This window comes from Poecilia latipinna, unplaced genomic scaffold (assembly GCF_001443285.1).
Source record: "Poecilia latipinna isolate Pla-1442-1.1 unplaced genomic scaffold, P_latipinna-1.0 Scaffold637, whole genome shotgun sequence".
Taxonomy (NCBI): Eukaryota; Metazoa; Chordata; class Actinopteri; order Cyprinodontiformes; family Poeciliidae; genus Poecilia; species Poecilia latipinna.
In genome coordinates this window covers 237,547-258,984 of record NW_015113253.1, presented here as the reverse complement: position 1 = coordinate 258,984, position 21,438 = coordinate 237,547, and the positions used below count along the sequence as shown (strand labels likewise).

Genomic DNA, 21,438 nt, shown 5'->3' with positions numbered 1-21,438 from the left:
TTTCCCACATGATGCCCTTTCCTCATATTTCCCACGTATGAAGTGTACCAGTCTCTCCCTGATTCAAAACAGCTACATAACACAATGCTTGGACCCATGAAGTTCACAGTCAAGGTGATATTCCAAAGCTTGCAAGCACCCACCATTTTTCCCCAAATACATTGAGGTTATTTTGGCCAAACTCTTCAGTGTTTTCATTTAATAATAATAATAAAAAAGAACATTTCTCTGGAAGTTTGAGTCTTTGCATCTGTGAAAACTGTATCTTGTCATTTTGGAGCAATGACTTCTTCCTCTCTGAGTGGCCTTTCCTTTTTTAAGAGTACAATGCATGTTTCATGGTGGATCCCAGCAGTTTCTTCCCAGCTTCATTCAGCTTCACAGGATTTTTTACTTAAGTGAGTTGATGTGCACATTTCACATCAAAATAAATTCCTCTTTAGGGAAAAGAACGTGTTCAGTTTCTAGATGGTAGGATGGCTGGACATTCCCAGGGTGGACATATTTATGCAACATAAATGCTTATGAATGCAAAGTGTTGTGGTAAAATAGATGACTTACTTCATGCAAAGAAAAATAAAAACAACAACTTATTTTTAGGTACTTATTTTTAAATGAGTTGGAAGGTCAAGTATGTTTATTTATTGCCCTTTGACAATTACGAGCATTAAATTTTCCTTACAATTAGTCCCCTCAACAAAACCCACCCCCAACAAAAAATGCAATGCTGTTTAATTTTTTGAAACAAAGCCTTGTTTATTTTTTATAAGAGTTTGATTTGCCAAAAAAAAAGTCCTCAAACCAGCAACACATTTTGCAGACATATTAAAAATATCTTGGGCAGAAGGTGAAACTCCCAGCCTGACAACGCCACAAACAGAGCTGCAGTTTGGCTTCAGCTCAGATGAGACATCTGAGTCATAATCCCCACTGCGGTGTCCAATGCAGCATTAAAGCAAACAGAGGGACTATCAAAGGGCTTGGCATGGTCATAACTGCTGTTGTTGATAACATGTTATTGCTTGTGGAGGCAAAGATGAGATTAAAGGCAAAGTGCAGAAAATTGAGCTTGTGAAGGGTGTGATAGGTAATTCATTTTAACCCTTACAGTAATAGCACTCACTGACACATTTTTGCAAACTGTCACTTTTGAAAAGGCAACTGAGGTTAAAAGTTTGAAAAGTTAACACCCAAGTCCCTGTATTCACTGTTAATGTTTGGCAACTTTGGAGTCAGAGGAGCGACAGCCATGCTTCTTTACTTGCATGTTCATGTAGGAGCAGGTTTATAAGGATTAAATGCAACATGCCCGAGTCGGGAAGACCTGTAATCGTGAAACCTTTTTCAGAGCAATAATCCTGTGATCTACTACTGAAGCTTCGAAAGGTAAAAATAGACAATGCAGATCCATGGACAACGCATGTTTTCCTATTCTAGTTAAGGCCATGTACCATCTGTTTGTAGGTATGTGCCCATCAGTTGTAGTCATGGGCTGTTTGCTGCCATGTGATCCTCTGCTGGGTTTAAAAGCTTAGGATCCAAAGAGAAGGACACAGTACACATTTCCCTACTTGCTCCTGTCTGAAGCACACACTAGATCTGGGTAAGGTCCTTCAATGTAGGCATGTAGGTTTGGTTTGTGGTTTTGACTCTATTTTGCTGTTTTAAATGCAGTTTAACCTAAACCTTTTGCAGTGCGTAGGTGCTGCATCCTAAAACATGTCGGACACCGAAGAGGCCACATATGAGTGAGTGTTCAGTTTGTTTCTGCAGAGAGAAAAAACAAGCTATGCTTGCTCTGATAGAATCAGTTTAGACAAAATCTTTTTCTTGTCTGTCTTCTTTTCCCAGGGGTAAGCAGAAAGCGTTGTCAGTTCACTGAACTCATGTATGAGATGGATAATTCTTCACATTTTGACACTGAAGTGAGTTTTACAAGATGCAGATTCAGGCAGCTGCATGGCACTCCTTCCAGCTGCTTCTGAAGCAATAAAAAAGGAGCTGGGATTATAGCGAATGAATTTATAATTTAAATACTTTGTTTTAGTTGTAATTGCCGTTAATTACAGTTTTAAAGCTTAGTTGTGCAGAGAGGAACATTTCTTGTTTTAACATTACAGTCCATCCATGTACAACTTATCTTCTGGATGCAGAGTTAGGTGACTGCTGTTTCTGTCACTTTGTCTTGAATTTTGTCTGTCACTTTGTCTCATACAATTACATCACCAATCCTGCTGTTTCTACTGCTCAGTTTTCAGTTTTTTCATCCACTTGGCGCCAACACACAGGCAGCTGCTGTCTAAGGGCTTTTCTACTGGTTGACCTTTGCCCTTACAGTCAGCCTACTTTGTCTGCAGTTAGCTATGATCCCACAAGATCTTCTCTTTCATGTCTAAGGGTGCAAAAGGTCACCATGAAACAGAATGGCCATCACTCTTTTTCTGTCCATATGAGACACTGCCTGTGCGGTCTGACCGCTCTTGAAACTAAACAGCACCCGCCTCTCCTCCTGTGTATAGTACAGTCCCTGTTACAGAGCAATGTAGGTCACTCACTGTTCTGCATAGAGGTCCTTTGGGAAGTAGGAGCTGAAACACAATACCCACTTGCAATTTTTTGGCTTTTAGAGGTCTGCCTAAATGGAGGTTGGCTTACCGTCTTTGCGATGAAAAGAGATTTGGTTTCTGTCACTCGAGGGGCTTACTGTCGGAGGTAAATTTGCTCAGACAGAGGCTAAATGAGGATACCTGAAAAAATCTACACTTAACCTACTTTGGAAGCATTATCTGACAAAGCTGCAGGCAAAAACAAGAACAAAATAACTGTTTTCTGGATTGCTTTGCAAAACTATAAAACTGAAAACTAAACTATAAACCCTTTGATCCTTTTCATATTTTGTCAACTCAGCACAACGTAGCATAACATTGCGTAGTGGAAGCAAAAGAAAGTTATTTCTTTTTTCACAAACACAAAACTGCTGACATGATTTGAATTTAGTAATGCTCTGTACATCAACACAAGTACTTTAAAACAAATTCTAAAATCAACTGGAAGCCAGTGTAGTGAATACAGACCAGGAGTGATATGACAGAATTCACTGGATTTGGTGAGAAGTCTGGCTGTTGCGTTCTCCCATATGAGATATCCCATAATTATTAAGCAGAGTCCTATTGTGCGGACTTTAATTTTAAATCCAGCTGCTCTGTGAAAGTCTGAGAGATTTGCTAGAAAAGCATTATGAGCAAACAGCAGCATGAAAAACAAGAAATACAACATGCAAGCTTAGAGTGGGGTTAGGATGGAAAACAGCATCAGTCTCACAGAGCGTTGTTCATACGTCATTCATCTTATATTTGAAAGAATACAAAAGGAAACTCTTGCAGTGCGGTTTATGGGAAAAATTTGATGAATAAATATGAAAACAAAAAGCAGGCTAAAGTTCACATAGTCGTTACAATTAGGTCTATTTTCTGCTTAATCTGTAGTGTTTCTGAGGTCATGGTGTAACCTTTTTATATTGTGTTTTTGATGACAAAACTATTATTAATAAAAAGATGAGGTAGATATAGACAAAAGTGAAATCTTAGTTGTAGGTTTTATCATCCATTTAAAGTCAAATATGTATAACAGACAACAATGTTTGTGTCAGTCAGGACATTTTTTTGGTATGTTCCTTTTCTTTTTCATTCGGCTTCACAGACTTGGGTGGAGAAAACTCATAGGTCATCAGTGACTGTAATCTAAAGATGCATTTGTAGGGTTTTAACAGAGAAATGCATGCATACCTTGCATGTTTCCTGTCAATCAGCAGTGACAGGTGAAGTTCAGTGTCAGGGAATTTACTGACTCACTTTCTGTAACAGCTCCTACCTGAGGGCTGTCCAACTCTGTTGTTATTGACAACCAGCTCCTATCATAAGCTACAACAGGCAAGGACTACCTGTATGCAAAAACCGTATTGAGATCAAGTCTTGACTTACTGTCAATCTTTCAACAGATAACACAGAGGAAAATGGGGGAGGTACAGGTGAGCTGTCCCTTTTTGTGCTTAAACTATGCATTTTTACCTTTATGAGTCTGATTTTTTTTAATCAAATTTCTGACACACAGAGGATTCAAAGCCCAAGATAAAGTAGGTCCTGAGTTCAGACTGTCTTGCATCAATCACTAACAGTGTCTTGAAAAGCTATTTATACCCCTAAACCTTTCCACATTTGTTTGTACCGCAACAAAAGTCTTTTCATTTATTTGTGGATTTGATGTGATGGATAAGCACAAACGAACACATTTTACTTTGTACCGTGCAAAGTAAAATGTTACATTGCTTTCATTTTTTATAACAAAATTAAAATCGAAAAGTGTGGTATCCATCTGTAGGGTCAAAACATCATACAACCACTCAGCTGCAGGTTTACTGTTTTGATGTCTTCGCCAGCTTTGTGGATGGAGACGCTGCAAGTTTGGTCATTTTAGCAGGTCAAATTCAGTCAAACTGGATGAATTTTCAATTCTGGCCACACTGATCTTAAAATTGTATTTTGCATGATGCTGCAATCTCTATGTCTCTGGTGTGTTGGAGATGACATGCTGAGTTAGCTTAAAGCCAAACAGCATTTAGCATCCATGTAAACAGTTCTATTATGCTCTTATTTAATGGGAACACCTTCTTGCACGTGTTTGCTTTGTCACCTACCACCTGTTGAATGTAGGTGATGTTACTGAAGCCTGACAGTGTTATATAATCTAATCCCGCTCCACAGGTCTTCATTACTTTATAGTTTGCCTCCAGTTGGCTGTGTTCCTTGGTTTGCACTAAGGCTCTCTTACAAACCAGTCTGGCCTTCACAAAGCAGCTGTATTTATACTGAGATTAGGTAACATAATTTATTCAGTTATTTAGTAACATGTTTGAGATTGTCAGCTGAGTGTGCAACTCAGTTTAAATTTATATGTCTAAGAAAATTGAAAAGCATCCATTTCCTTTCACTCCACATATACATAATACCTCATACTGATCCATCACATAAAATCCCAATAAAATACATTGACATTCAAAGGGGTTAAATAGTTGTTCAAGGCATTATACAATATGGTTTCCAATGAGAGACATAAGAAGATTGAATGCATTTCCCCGTTTCCCTTTCAGATCTACATTTGTGCCTGGCTTGGCTCCTCCTAAGATCCCAGATGGTGAAAAAGTGGACTTTGATGTAAGAGAATATTTGATCAAATCCACACTTACTGACTGTCTTGGATGTGGAAAAGTTTGCCCCTAATATTTCATCCCTTGATTCCAGGACATCCATAGGAAGCGTATGGAAAAGGACCTGACTGAGCTGCACACGCTGATTGAAGCTCACTTTGAGAAGCGTAAGAAGGAAGAGGAAGAGCTGATTGTGCTCACAGATCGCATTGTATGTTTACCTCAACGTTCCTGGTGCAAATTAAAGTTCCCATGCTGTTTCTTAAAGTTTTCAATTTAAAGGATTTCTCCTGATGCTTAGGGTTTACCTCGTTGTCTTTTCCCAGGAGAAACGCAGGTCTGAGAGAGCTGAGCAGATGAAGATCAGAGCCGAGAGAGAACGAGAACGACAGGCCAAACTAGCTGTGAGTGGAAACCGAAAACATACCCAGGCCTCAAAAGCTGTCAGCTACTGATGCAGTTTAGCAAGTAACTATAGCTTATTTGAAATCCTTACTGGTGAAATGCAATTTGTAGATCAAACCCAGCCAGCATGCCTAGGTGGGACCCATGTGGGGACAAGGAGGGCAGACTATATGGGTCCCATATGGGTTTGTCCGCGGGTTCCACGATGGCCCCACATGGGTTTGCCCATGTAGGGCCACAGCCCACATGGGTGCTACATGGGCCCTAATTGGACAAAACCCATGTGGGCCACCACCATATAGGGCCCATGCAGGGCCCATGTGGGGCCATCGTGGAACCCGCGGACAAACCCATATGGGACCCATATAGTCTGCCCTCCTTGTCCCCACATGGGGCCCACCTAGGCATGCTGGCTGGGAAATCTGTTTATTTCTAACAATAAGGAAGAGAAAGCCAGGAAAGAGGAAGAGGAAGCTAAGAAGAAGGCAGACGACGATGCAAGGAAGAAGATGATTTTGTCCAATCTGAGTTTCACCGGATACAAGGTAATGAATCTGCAAGCTGTACAGAAAACAATTTTCACTGACATCCAACATGATGTCTAGGTGAAATGATTTACCATTGATGATCTCTGGATTTCTAGCAAACACAGCCTGGAACTAAAAGACAAACAGAAAGAGAAAAGAAGAGGAAGATCCTAAATGATCGCCGTAAGGAGCTGAACATTGATCACTTGAAGGAGGACAAACTGAGGTTGGGAGTACCCATTGCCACACAAAGATGTAATTATTTTTTATCTTAAATTAAATTAAATTAACCTATTCAAAGATTTTCTTTTCTGTCTATAGAGAGAAAGCAAAGGAAATGTGGGACTGGATGCGACAGCTTGAGGCAGAGAAATTTGACCTTCAATTTAAGTACATGAAGCAGAAGTATGAGGTAAAGCTGCTGACACTGTTGTTGTCATTGTTGGCTGTGCACAAACAAGGATTGTGTTTGGAACGGGAACATTCCAGCACAAAGAGCTACAAGAAAGTTTTTAAAGGACTCTTGCAGAAATTATGTACAATACAGCTAAACAGCTTTCTCTGTTGTTACAAATGGAATTAAGCAGATAAAGAAGCTTTGTTAGAATTTGCAGATACCATACAGACATAGCTGACACTTTTCAACACGTTAAAAAAAAACAAAAACAAAAAATTTTTTTGAACAATAGTTCATTACAAAGGCATGCATGTACTGAAAGACTCTTCTAAGGCTTCTGATTCTCAGGGCTGCAAGACTTTGAAGGCTGCTTCATATATCTGGGTTTCTATGTATTCAGACTTACATAACATGATCAAAATGTCACAGTTCTCCTTCAGAGAGAATACTTGTTCAATTTGCTGAGCTGAATATCATCTATCACACTCTTAGAAATTCATTTTCTGAGAAATGAAGCTTTTTATCAACGTGATCTCATGTTTACTTCCAGCAAGCTTTCATTCAGTTTAGTGCTTATGGTGAAATAACTAAAGCTAATTTGCTGTGTCAAAAACTTTACATCATTAAAATACATTCATACATTCCGCTAATTCCAAACAAATATTTTCCTTTTTGGAGTCTCTTTACGGAATGGGTTCTTGCAGAAAATGTAATATTTAATTTGAAAGGTTTTGCATGTTTTTCAGATTCTTTGCCTTTCACAAGATGTTTTTGCAGAGCATTTCAGACTGATAAATTCCACTTGTCATTCTTCTGGTGGGGGTTGTTTTGAACAAAAACTCATTCTCCCCCTTTTTACTTCAAATTAGTAGATTTAAGGACATGGCAAGATGAAAAACATTCTTTTTTCACATGTCTAAAGTCTAAGTTTTTATGTTTATTCAAATTCATCCAATTGTGCATCTGATGTCTGGACCTATTTATCCTTAGAAAAAGGTCCTAAAGGGAACCAGGTGAATATGTTCAGCAGTTACTGAGCAAAAGGCTGGCTGGGTTTAGTCAGACAATAGCAAAAAACTATCTGACAAAGAACAGATTTATGTTAGAAATTTAAATTAATTGACTATTTGTACTTCATTGTGCAGATCACAGTGCTCAGGAATCGGGTGAGCGATCATCAGAAAATGTAAGTCTTTTCTGTTGCTCTGTCTTTGTGGAAACAAAGTAGGGAAATGATGGCAAATTGGCTCATGAATACTGCAATAAGTACACACATTTTTTTATTGAGCAAGTCCAATTGCAGATTCAATGTCCTCCATCCTCCATCCCAGTTTCACGTGTTAAGGTTTTTATTTGTGCAAAAACTTAAAAAAAAAAAACAACAACAAAAAAACGTGCTTATCTTTTCTTCCCTTTTACATTAGCCACTTAAAATCCAAATATAATAGAATAAAGTCTGGGCTCGAGGGTTTGAAAACTTTTTAAAGTTACTGGAAGCAACATAGCTAGGCCTTAATCTTCCTGTTCACACTCCGCCAAACACATTGGCTATACAAAAACAGAGAAAGCAAACGTTTTTGACCAATCAGCAGCAGGATTTTTCCAAACCATGCATGTGAATTTAGACTCAGGGGATAAATGAGATGAAAATGGAAGCACAACAGCTGAGAGGACTTATTATCTCAGCTGTTTGGTGATATTATCTCTGCTTGTGTAGCTGAGAATTAAACAGTGGCTAGTATTACATGCTGTCATTGAAATCATGTGTACTACTCATGCAGGGCTACTTAAAGTTATAATTCAAACAGGTCAGTTGGGATTTATTTGTTAGAATTTTTTGTCCTCCCAAGTTTTTTTTTTTTTTTTTGTCTGCAGTTTGACTGATTAACTATTTACTAAATTAAGTTGAAAAAACATTTGTTGGAGAAATATTTATACATAAACTGAATACATTTAATTTTTTAAAAAATGCAGCCACATAATTAATAATAAAAAACTGTTATCCTAAAATTCAAAACATTTTGAACATACAGTAAAAAAAAAAAAAAGAATAGCATTTGTTCAATGTAAAAGATCAAGTAAGGTAACAAGACTATCACTGGGATTATTGTTCAGTCATTTATTTCACAGGAGTCAGGGGAGTGAAACCCAGTAACTCCTGAAGTTAAATTCTCATCATGCAATGTTTTTGTGCATTCACTCCTCTTCTGTCAATGTTGTCGTTTCAGTAGTGATCATGAACATTCACCATAATAAATGTTTCTTCAGAAGTGACTCATTGGTTGCCACAGCTACGCACAGTGACAGTACTCTGTAAACAATGTGTGCACAGGAAATATTTCACATCTGAATGAACTGTGTTTAAATTTAGAATGGCCTTTGGTCACATCCCACTTGTTTGCAATTATATACAAACATATGTTTTGAGTCTATGTGTGTATATAGCGCAAATATTTGTTATGGTTGCTGTAGCAACCTACGAGTCACATGAATTCACCCTTACTATGGTGTCTATTCATCAATACTGCAGCAACAACACTGACAAACGATATTACACAAAAGGAGTCACTGCATAAAAAATGTTGCATGATGAGTATTTGACTTGTGCATTTAATGAGTTTCACTCCCCTGTGTTCCGGGAAATAAAACACAGAACACAGGCTGGGGTTATTCCTACATTAACCCCAGTCAAACCTTAAAGTTTTACTTAAAGCTTTTACCTTATTTGATCTTTTTCTTTAGACAAAGCAACACATTGTTTACTTGATTCACTGACTTTGTTAAAAATCTCAAAAGTCAGAGTAAAAAGATAGGTCATTTCAAGATTCTATATTTGGAGAAATGTTGTAGTTTGTGTCCCATCTGCATTGTCAACTCTCTGCTGACTTTATCTTCATTCTCAGCTCAAAAGGCACCCGGAGCAAGAGAGGCCTGAGGAAGTAACACCTGCTGTAAAATCTGCCAACCTGCCAACCTCGGTTATTCTTACAGGAAGTCCCATTGAACTGATAATTGCGTTTAAGATTCAAACAAGTCAGATCCAATTCAGATTTCTGAACTAATATATTGTATAATGTGCTTATTTGGAAATAGTGAACTGAAAATGTTTAAACCAAGCAGCTGCTTGGTGACAAGTGATTACTGAAGTCTGTAAACAAATTTGTGGAATGAGTAAAAGCACTAATATTAAACAAATGAATTACAAGATTTGTTTTTTGTTTGTTTTTAACTTAACATAAGCTTTAAAAATTTACATTTCTGAAGTGGTTATTACAAGCATCAGGTTTTGACTTCTTGACTGGTTACAATCCAACTTTGTTTCTGTAATCTGGCACCACCAACCCAAGGCTTGATTTCGATTTTCCACAAATTATGTCATGCAGTCATATAAATCTTTCAGTTTTTGATTGCTGGAAATTGGGTCAGACTGTGGCAAAATGCAGTAAAATAAAGTCTTTATTTATGTATTTGTTTTCCTGGAGGGAAAGCTAGGCAAATCACCAGGGTGAGGCAAGTCTGGTTATCTGCCAGAGGCTTTTCAAACTCTGGTGCCAAAATTAAGATGCAATGACAGGGTGTGAAAAGGTTTGCAAAGATATTTATTCTGCAGAAACCATTACAAAACAATGGTAATCATTTCTCCCCTTTCTCATTCATGTTCATCTCCTTTGCCAAATATGCCATAAACATCTTCTAGTGATACTGCATCAACTCTGACAGCAAAATAGCAAATTTTTGAATTGCACATGTGGAAATACAGCTAAAACTGAAAAAAAATTGATTAATACAATATCATTTATAAAACACATGTTTTATACTGCTGCTTATTTTGCACAATCAATATAAATTTTACAGCATTGCTACATTACATTAATATGTTGCAGTGTTATGTAAAAAAAGAAAGCTGAATTTCTAAATACAATTTACCATAAAAGACGTATAACTGACAAAACAATACAAGCAATTCTGTTGTAAGGAACTTTATTGCTGCCAAACCTCTCCTTCACCTTTTATTCCTACATTAAACACATATCTTGCAGCACATGCACAGGGCAAAAATGCTTTATACAAAGCTTATGGAACGTTTTTTTTCTTTTTCTTTTTGTTCTCTAACGTTTGAAGCGACAATGCTCTGTCTCAATGGCTCTGGGTCCTGATGATGTCCAGACGCAGGTGAGTTTCTTCAGAGCATAAAAAGTCATCAGCTGATCTTTAAAGTTGTGTTAATCCACAACTTGGACAGACTTTTGTGCTGCCGTGGTGGTGTCATTGACAAACATAGACTTGCTCAACCCCAGCTGCAGGAAAAATAAATCACACTAAAATCAGTTTTTTATCTCTCTCTCTCTTAGTAATTACTGTGTTAACAAAATAGACGCATTGGGAAGCTTGCAAACATGCTAATAAAACATTCTTGACAATGTGCTTTGAAGTGGAAATGTAAAACTTTGGCACCAGAGTTGTACTTGTATAAAAATCAAGTCGAATGTGTGATTCATCAAACCTGACCTACTGGATTCCATAGCATTATCGGTAGCAGTATATTTTCTCGCTTAAACTTTCATGGGAACCGTGACTAATCCAGTAGCCTTTCCTCCTACTTCTCACAAATTCCCAAGTGAGGCGTGGACTTTTGTGTCTGATGGAAGTTACTCAAAGGAAACATAGAGGACACACCCAAAGACATACACGTTTTGGCCTTCAGCTCACCTTTTTCAAAGAGCTCTGAAGTTCTTTATTAGACCACATTCTGATTAGAAGAACGGAAGCAGCTTTGCTAGATTTGGGGAAATAACTAAAAAAGGAAAAGAAAAGTAGAAACATATTAGTTGAATTTATGTGACAGAAAAGACAAATCTATTTTTGGCACACGTGGGAAAATGTTCTATATGTATTTATGTCAGCTTACAAGTTTTGGCTGATGCTGTTCAGGGATCTAATCAGTTTTCCGCTTAAATGTCTTTTGGTCCACTCAACGTTGTTCAGAACCAGGCCACTGGCAGCCTGACAGGCCAAAGCAAGAGTGTCATCGGACTCGCTGGCTCCAGCCGTTTCTTTTGAGAGGACACTTAGTAGGTCTGGGATGGCTTTCTCACCTGAAGTAACAAGTCAAATAAGACACAGTTAGCAGAGAACACAAGTAAACACTTGTGAGGTTGCACATGCATATTCAAGATATCAGATTTCAAGGCCACAAATATTTGCAGGATTTCACCATGGAAACATGACATACACAACATGATTGTGTTGTGACCTGCCTCTTACCAACGACACTGCACAGATTTGGGTTCTTGATCAAATTTACCACCAAACCCATTGCGTTCTTCTGCATGTTGACTTTATCTGACTTTAAGAAGGGTCTGATATGCTGCATGCCATTCAGTTTCTTCACAATGATCTGACTTATTACATAAGAGACCTGCAGAAACACAAAAGCATACTGGTTCATAAACCTAGGACATGTTAAAGTCAATCTACAATATAACCATGATTTTATTCTGCAGTGTTAAACGTGTAAAAACATGTGAGTAAATTAAAGTCTAAATGCTACTGGAAATTATATCAACACAACAAAAAATTGTTCAACGTCAAACAGAGAAATGTGATGACAGCTGAAGATTTTTTTGGCAGTGACATCGTTGGAGACTGGCTACTGTCATGCCTACTTTTCTATAGAGTGACAGTACTGGTATATATGCAATGTAGAGATACAGACTTAAAATTTCACAATGATATTTTGTGGCACTTATTGTGAAAATGACACATGTGCACCAAAAGTGTTTAAAAAAAATCATCACGGCATTTTTGACATCTGTCGTGGCAAGAAAAATAGAAATATATTACGCATATTTATTTTTGTTCCGATTCAAAATACTTTTGAATTCAGAAACATTCTTCACATTCCCTATCGGTTGTTGTGAATTTGTCTATTTACCAATTTGATCCCCATTTAACAGCCGTACATTATCCTTTTGACGCTCTTACTTCTGTTTTACATCTGTAAACAAATCATTTCACACCCACATACTTAACTAATACACATTAGTTTGTTTGTTTAGTAAATATAATTGTTTCAATGGATTATGAAGACAAACAACCATAGAAATGCTCAAATCCAATGTATAAATAAACAAAATGTTATATTATTTTTGCCTTGATTAAAGAAAAATAATTATTAGCAAACTCATCTAGGTGGACAATAATTGTTAAAGTCACATGAGCCAATATCTTTACTATAGACTATGAGAATATTACAGATATTTACTTCAAATGAACAGATTTTAAAACAGGTTAAAAAAAACATCCCCGTGGTACGTAAAACTGATACATGTCTGACACGAAAAAGTTCAAACTGCAAAACAAAATAGCACAGAGGTGGAATCTCCAACACATTTTCTTATTTATAATAGAGACATTTTTGTACTTTTGTATTTTTTTAACATGGAAGCTACTTACAAAAGAATCCCTTTCTTATTCTCAGCACTAGACAAGGTTAGGATTTAAATTGCATATAGAGTGAATGTAACTTACAACGCTGTCACGCATGGTGAGATTTAGCAGTATGCCCCAGCAGGCATCCTGCAGCGATTGGTGCTCGGTCAAGCTAAGCAGAGACAAGTAATCCTTCAGCGTTTTGGAGTGGATCAAAAGGCCTGCTCCATGAGGCTGCGGATCCTCGATGACTGCATAGTCAAAGGGACGCTACATGAAAAAAAAAAAAAAAGGGTTTTAAAAAAAGTCATTTTTTTTGGGAAGCACTATGATGGAGATACAGCAACATGACACTAAACTCCATGTACTAAACTAAGCTGCATATTTTATCGTAATTTACTTCACGTCCGTTCACTATGCCTAGACAAATGAAAGGATAATTGTCGGTCTGGGTTAGGAGTCATCAAGGATCTACTGAGTGAAATTGTCTGACTCACATCAGTTTGTAGGGGTTTGCTTTGTGCACTGAAGCAGCCAACAGAGTTGGCGTTATTTTGACTGACGTTACTCATCATATTCTTCGCCAAAGAATTAATGTTGATGAACAGACTTGAAAATTCTTCTTCCAGGTGAAATGTCAGATTGTGCAGAATGCTCACACAGTGTTGTAAAGCCTATGGACATATAAAAAAAAAACACACACACACAAACACACACATTAGGAGACATGACACACATGCACACGCAGAGACACAAACTTCACATAGAAGTTTCGACTGAGCTGTTTTTTTTTAAATTATGCTTCTTTAGCTTGAGAAATACAAATCTTTTTCTGTTTTTACCTCATCTTCTGTTTTATTGTTTTCCACACATTCTTTTAAGTAAGCGGCTAAGCCGTCGATCAAACCTCGATATTTCCTCATCGTCTGTCTGCTGGCCTCCTTTGGACTGCTGAGGTTTCTGATGAAATCAAAGCCCAAGATATGAGTACATGTCTGAGTAATTTGTTGTTATTTCATTTGCACAATGCAAACAACAAAAACAAAAAGGCAGCAAACAAGAACCAATGAAGCAAAAGCTTAGAAGATCCCAAGTCTTAAAAGACAACCTACTCTTGACATAAAATAAAAATATCAAATACAATACAATACATACAGTATGTATAAAATCAATCCAAATCACATATCATTTGAAATTAAAATATAATCTAGAAAGCTTTTAAAAGGATGCATATCACTACAGGATCAAGGAGCTTGTGGCAGATTACTCTAAAGTGAACTTTGAAGTAATATTCTGCATAAGTTGAACGTTAACACATTTCAATAATGTGTTAAAAGGGGTTGAGAAAAATGAGCATTCAGAAGGGGCGCACAGAGGTATATGAATATTTTTCAAAGTACCAGTCTGTATATCAGTGGTTTAGATGAATACAATCAACTGGGTCAGACCTGACTGAACTTCAGCAAATAACTGGCTGGCTTATCTGTCTCTACACTCACGCACAAGCGCAAGCCAGCACACAGACAAGATGGTGCTTTCAGGGCAAATTGTTCAGACGATTTAACTCGACAATGACATGTGTCACTGGCGTACTTATTTAGAACACCCACCAATCACAGGTTCATGTCAAAATATTTGAATATTGTGCAGAAGTGCAATATTTCTTTCTTGCCAGTCATCTCAGTCGTCATACATAGAGTGACATATTCAAAGCCTTTGTTTCTTGTAATTTTGTGTCTCAGAAAATGGGAATACTTTGGAAAACATAATTATTGGAAACTCATGGTGTCACTCCCTAATGAGCTAATTGACTCAACACACCTGCGAAGGCTTCATAAGCCTTTAAAGATCCTCTCAGTCTGAGTCTGTAGGCTGCACAATCATGTGGGAGCTTCACAACGAGCAGAGTAACACTGAGTCAACACACATAAATCCTGGACATGTGCTATAAGAAACTTCTTTTTTTCTAAATCTATAATAATGATTGTACAAAATACAAATATTTTACAATTCGTGTATGAACACATTTTTCAAGTATGTGGGACAGAGCACAGGTAACAGAAATTACCAATAGAGATTGAATAAACTAGCATCCCCAGATTTGAACAAACGTGCTACTTCAACTACTTAATCCTCTGGTATTATGCCTGTTTTAAGAAACAGAGAGAGAACATCTGTAAGGGACTCAGCAATTTATGGGGCCATTTTCTTTCATAACTGGGATTATATGCCTGACATGACAATGACGAATAAAGAGACAGTGCCATCAAGCAGATGGATTTCAAATTCAGTCTGATGTAACGATGGAAGCATAAATATGTCAGCATAGACCTAAAAATATCCTATAGTTTTTAACAAGTTTGTGTCGTTGGAAAAATGTCAGTCATCTGTCACCGAGGGTTGAGAAACGTTTAACACCGTTTACGCTGATGTTTTGATAAAGCAGACTACGGTTTTAGTTATTGCGCAATGTCCCTGGATGTCATGCAAACATTCAACACTGCAGCCATGCATATCTTTATGCAGTAGATAAGGTGGTTGTCATCATGTTGCTATAGATTTCTAACAGTGGTTTGTGATGTTCAATATTTGTTACACGGTTTGAGGTGAAAAGCCGTCAGACTCGAGAATAAACTCAGCAGAGGCGTTAATACTACAGCACAGATTCTAGACATCGTAAAGATAAAAACAAAACAAAAAATAGTTAGGAAATAGTAAGGAAAAACAACAATAGGGAATTAGCAATGAACACAAGAGGATTTTTTCCCAGACACCTAAAACATTGGTGTTTACAGAGAGACTGACGGCTCCAGATGTGCGAAAAACACCTTAAGCAAAAGGCGCCTGATTCTTCAGTGTCGATATTCAATTTTTCCTTTCCAACAAAAACATATAAATTAGAAAAAAGAAATGCCTTAATGAACAGAATCATTAAGATTCCATTCATCGCATTCATCATGCAACTGTTGCCGTCACCATGGTGTTGTTTCTGGGTTTGTAGTTGCAGTTACCCAAACCCTCATTCACTTTAAAAATTTTAAGCATGTTGAGACACATCCTGTCATCCAATTTCTCCAGGTATTATTATTTTCAAAGAGAGAGAGGCCTTTTATTTGACTAGTTTTCTTGTTCAGCTCTAATTTGTATCAGCAGGTATTATGCTAAAACATAATAGATAAAAAACATACATATTTTAAAAACAATTGTTAAAAAGAATCCACTTTCATGAATACTTTTTGAATTTACTGAAAATAAAAAAAATCATGCTTTGATGAATAAATGGAGATAGTCTTGTAATTCCTTCTCTTTTTGTTGACTTTTTGAAACGGTTACTTTCACAGTACAGCCTGAAGCACATTTCTCTCTTTCATGTTTTAGAGGACTAAATCGGCAGTTGTGATTGAAAAAAAAGAAAAAAAAGAAAAAGAAAATTGGTGCTAGCCTAATTTCTGTAGCTCAAATCTTCAATCTAAACAAATTAGCCTGATTTGGGGGGAAAAAGTGATGCACAAAACCAAGTTCCACTAACTGCTCTGAACAAGTTTAAATGTTAGTATCGTGGTGGGAATCCACAAAAAAATGTAAAAAGATAATCTGAGGATTGTCTAAAATGCAGAAGAGTCGCATAAAGCACAAAGCTGGACTATGTATCTCACCGAAGGCATCCTGTGGCGTTGCAGAAGACATCAGCACTGACAGTATCTCTAGAGCCTTTTGTGTAAGGCAGAATCACACGATCCATTAGAACAGGCAGAGCATTCTTCATCAGGTCTGACTTCAGGTTGTCTGCAGAAGACAAATTCCACAAAAGACCTAGAGAAAAACGAAAAGTCAAAATGTAAGCCAAGTCCATTCAAATATAGGAATAACTGCTGAATTTATCATTTTCAGCATGAAGCAGAATGGGTTTAGCAGGATAATTGAAGCATCAGCCTCGTTTCACAGAACACCAGAACTCAACAGTATTGTGTAACACCAAAACAAGCCGCTCTCTGTCTGACTTGTTCATTTGGCCTTTTGTGTGCATGTACTCGTACATATACAGGTTTACATTTCTGATTGCTACTGTGTACCTGTCAGCTGTTTATCCAGTTCTGCAGATTCTGAGTCTCTGAGCTGAGCTACCACCTGGGGTATGGCGTCGCAGCGTTGGATCTCTTCTTTGTTTTTGTTGTTCTGAAAGGTCAGATTTCGCAGGGCGGCAGTGGCCGTGCTTTGGACCTGTGAGTTGGGGCTTTGTAGCAGACGCACGAGGGGCGGGATACCATTCAAAGTATAAACCTGCGAGGCAATAAGATTTAATTGATTAACAAAGACACTGAGAAATAATTGCTTTTAATCATTAAACAATGCCTATGTTTGAAATAAAGTGTTGACAAGAGTAAATTGTACTTTTAATACAAAAAAAAAAAAACTTTGATTCTGTTCATTTTCCCTTGAGGATTCCATCAGTTTTTTTCACTTTTCTCTCCCTGAGTCAGGACTCAGTATATCCTGTGCTGGATTCAAATTACCCAACAAAGCACAGGGGATTTTCAGGAACGCTCACATTCATTTTCATTCTCATGAGTCTAACATTTTGCATTTTGTCCCCTCCCTTCGACTTGAAGTAATAATTTTGTCTGCTTCAAATTCTACTCCTTTCTCATTAAACGATGAGTAGACTGGTTTGTCTCCTACCTAAACATATATTTTGCTCCAGTTGCATTTCTGTAGATTCAAATTCTGAAGCTAGTTTCATGGTTTTGTTACCGCAGTGCCTTTAAATGGATCAGATTTAAAATTACAACAGATAAAAGCTAATAATGTCCTGGTAAATAATCAAATGCAGGTTGAAAATGAAATAAAAGCAAATTATAATAAAGGAGCACATAACTAAGGGTAGATGGTTTGTAGATCTATTAGCGCACACAGTTTAAAATAATATCAATTATTAAATCCTGTTTAGGATTAAAGGAAGTTTGTTCCAATCCCCAGCAAGTCACCAATCTGAAAACAGGGCCAACGTAGAGCTAAGCTTCAATTCAAACACACAAACTCACATCTAAGTGTAAAAAAAGATTCTCCAAATTAACTTTCAAAAGAATGGAACTCTTCATAAGCAAAGCAAACTTTTAAGAAAATCTGAATCTACATGGGGGCAAATTACAAACTGCCAACTGAGATTTGCACCCAGGTTTGACATCCTTCTTCTACAGTTCTACTACTTTTGATCAATTTATGCTGAGCACATTGTATCAAATTTGATTTAGCAGGATGATTTAAGAAATACAAACAGAATAGAAAGAGTGTTACAATCAGAATAAGTTAAGGTACCTCTTCTTTTGCTTTGTCGTTAATGAAAGTGATGTGCTGAATGTAGGAAGCGCCACAGTTTTGGAGATTCTCATCTTTGCTGGAAAGAAACAGCACAGCTTCCTTCATAGTGATGTTAGAAATCACACTGTTTCCATTTACTCTGAAAAAGAAAAAAAATGAATTTCAGTGTGTCTCATAAACAATCTCTAAACACAATTAGGTAAGTTAATATGAGAAATTAGGAGACGATGTGAGTTTTTGGGTGATTTTCGGACTCACTCTGAGTTTATTTGAGTCTTGGATGAAGAATCGGTGACGGTGTATTGCGACCGCGTCTTGTTCATTTCAGGTTGACTGACTCTGTACTGGCTCTGCTTGTGCATAGGACCCGATCCATTTAAAGGATACAGAGGGTGGGCTTGGGAGACGGTTCTCTTCATATAGTGATTGCTGATGCTGTGGTTTTTCATGTAGGTGTTCCTGTTGCCCCGCTGTTCTACGGTTGGTTGTGTCTGCATTAGGACAGACGGCCGTGGGACGCTGTTCAAGACCAGCCCGGGCTCGCTGCGACTGGTGTTAGCAAGACCCAGACGGGCTACACCGCCAACAGCGCCGTGCCTGCTCTCATAGTGATTCATAGTCTGCTTCCTCACGTTGGCTCTTTTCATGTTACTGATCATGTGTTGGTTATTCATATTTCTGTTTGTGGTAAACTGGAGAAATGAAGAGAGAGAAAAAATAGGATTAGCAAGAGAGATGCATAATGTCTTAAAGGACAGCAGTGAAGCAGTGAGACAATAAACCAAACTGTGACAGATTGTTGACTTGTGAGACCCAGTGGTGCATGCCTTCCACTCTGTGTAAAATGAGAGCTTTAAAAATGTTTCATTTCTGTCAAAGAAAATAAAAATGTTGTGGAGTATCTAAGACAGGTTTTTTCTAATTTATAGGGAGGAGCAGTACGGTTTCTTCCACTGCTCCTCCCTTTTTCTGGAAAAAAATCTCCAGAAAATCTTTAAAAACCTAACGTTTTGCACTTGCTATGAAATGAAATAAAATCTGGTGTCAAAGTTCAACAATATCCTACTTATGGTTGGAAAAGTCCAAAAACCTAATTTTAAATAATTTCAAAAAGAAAATTATATTTAAAAAGAGAGAAAAAAAAAAAAAAACATAAGCATCTCTGGAGTACCAAAGTTTGGACTGAAGCAAAGATTCAACAAACAGGAAACTAAACCCACACAGAGAAAAAAAACAAAAAAAACTTTCTTTTTGGAAGATAAACTCATTAAAATTCTCCGATCAATGAGAAGAAAAAAACACTCGAATGGGAAAATATCAGCAATAAAGAAGGAAAGAAAAACTTACAACTTTTGAGGAGCCATTGCTCAAAAATACGCTTCCATTAGATGATTTCAACTGAGATGATTTTGGGCCATCTAGAAACACAGCGTCGTACTCGGGGCCTGGGCAGAGAAGTGAAAGGTTACTAGCTGCTTTCCAGCGCTCTGAACACACACCTCTTTTGCAGCCAGTGATTTAAATCCTTTGCCTGTGGGAAAACAATAAACTGCTTTGAATCTGTGACGGCACGTCTGATCTTCGGTCTATCCCTTGAAGTATGAATTGCTATGGAAATGTAGAACCAGTAACGATTGGTGACTAAAGCAAAAAAAAAAAATAAAAATCACTGAAGTTTGAAGTTATAGCCAAAAAAAATTATTGGACTCTTATTTTCTTTAGAACAAGCAGGTAACAATAAAACTGACATTTTAATGACAACCACAAACCGGTGTTATTAATGTTTACAAGAAATTGAAAGCTGCAGTTTTCAAGAGGCTGCAGCTGTAAAATGGCATATGCAGCAAAAAAAAAAAATAAAAAAAAATAAAAAAAATAAAAGGGTTATTGGTTATTGAATGAGCAAACTGTTCTATATTTCTTTTTATAACCAAGACATATCAGAAATATTTTGTCAGTTTTGGCATGGATGTGATTCACATGAGATTATGACAGTAAGTTGAACATTAACTGACTGTATCCAATCCAAAAACCCCGTCACCATTGAATAAGTCTCCATTTTGGGAATGTTTGGGTTTTTTGAAACCAATAATTTATTAATATACATGTAAATGATTTGTTCTCTTCTTTGGGTGTTAGAATTAAACTTTCTTAAAATACCTTTTAAACAGCAAACTCAAAAGTTTTTATACTAAAACTAGTTCCTGGTAAATCATTGCAGATGTTTTAAGCTGAAGGTAAGCTGCAATCTATCGTATTCTTATCTTTTCCCACTGGAAGGACAGTAAAGCCTGTGAGCACTTCATATAACCAGCAAAGTTTATGAGGGTGTAATAAATTAAACGAATAATTTATCGACCTCTCTCTTTTTTCTGCACCATAAAATGCCTTAAGATGTGAAACTTTAACACGTTTTTACTTTAAAACTTCTCCAGCTTAAATTCAAATCTGCCATATCCTGCTGAACTGTGTGTACAGTAAAACAAAGGCCCGTCTTACTTGATGGGGAAAGACAAGAAGATTCGCTCCTGCCGCTGCTGGAGTGCCTCGACTTCGTCCTCCTGAGAGATTGTACTTGCGCCCTGACGCGCTGCTCCCGGGAATGATACTCATTCGCCGACGGCAGAGCCAGCGACGTGTCGTCCGCGCCCCTGATGGAAATCGCCGATTTCAGAGGATCCGCACTCGACATTTTTGCTCAGCCTTTAGAAGAGCGAACAAAACATCCGAAGGATCTGGCAGCCGAAGGAAAGTCGGCGTCGGCAGAGTGTGAACAGCTCACCTTCCTCTGCGCTGCCCTGCCCTGCCCTGAGCGACGAGACCGCGCCCACATGAAACCACAATAGACCTGCAAGACTGGACTTTTACTTGCAGGATAGATGAGCTGCACATAGCAGCCAACTCCCTTTCTTTCCCACAACGTGAGCAGTAATTGGGGGAAGTTGAGGCAGTAAATATTTACGTAGGTATGTGGCTTTACTTATTCTGGGTAGTTATTCTTCTGACCTAATTACAGATGAGGTAGAGACAGTGAAACTGACATCTATCTCTGATGCGGGGAATAAAACCATTGTATTAGTGATTAAACTAACTTTATTTGATCCGGTTATCAACAGGTGCAGGCCAAAAGGAAGGATATTATCGAGCAGCTATTT

The 21,438-nt window shown here is 37.6% G+C and overlaps 2 protein-coding genes across 2 annotated transcripts; one reads left to right on the top strand and one right to left on the bottom strand.

Annotated features, from left to right (window-relative positions):
• Positions 1–1,463: 1,463 nt before the first annotated feature.
• Positions 1,464–9,737, top strand: LOC106954216 (troponin T, cardiac muscle isoforms-like). The gene is made up of 12 exons (XM_015043535.1): positions 1,464–1,603; positions 1,696–1,749; positions 3,997–4,027; positions 4,111–4,132; positions 5,147–5,210; positions 5,298–5,414; positions 5,530–5,607; positions 6,052–6,153; positions 6,252–6,361; positions 6,457–6,547; positions 7,678–7,718; positions 9,436–9,737. The coding sequence occupies exons 2-12, from the start codon at positions 1,720–1,722 to the stop codon at positions 9,473–9,475; spliced, it is 726 nt and encodes a 241-aa protein (XP_014899021.1). The 5' UTR covers positions 1,464–1,603; positions 1,696–1,719; the 3' UTR covers positions 9,476–9,737.
• Positions 9,738–10,110: 373 nt separating this feature from the next.
• Positions 10,111–21,186, bottom strand: LOC106954214 (plakophilin-1-like). Its single transcript, XM_015043533.1, has 13 exons — positions 20,783–21,186; positions 19,631–19,728; positions 18,542–18,975; positions 18,281–18,422; positions 17,038–17,245; positions 16,621–16,777; positions 13,807–13,924; positions 13,462–13,638; positions 13,064–13,234; positions 11,798–11,951; positions 11,442–11,628; positions 11,243–11,327; positions 10,111–10,830 (listed from the first exon to the last, which is right to left on the bottom strand). The coding sequence occupies exons 1-13, from the start codon at positions 20,973–20,975 to the stop codon at positions 10,756–10,758; spliced, it is 2,199 nt and encodes a 732-aa protein (XP_014899019.1). The 5' UTR covers positions 20,976–21,186; the 3' UTR covers positions 10,111–10,755.
• Between the last annotated feature and the right edge of the window lie 252 nt (positions 21,187–21,438).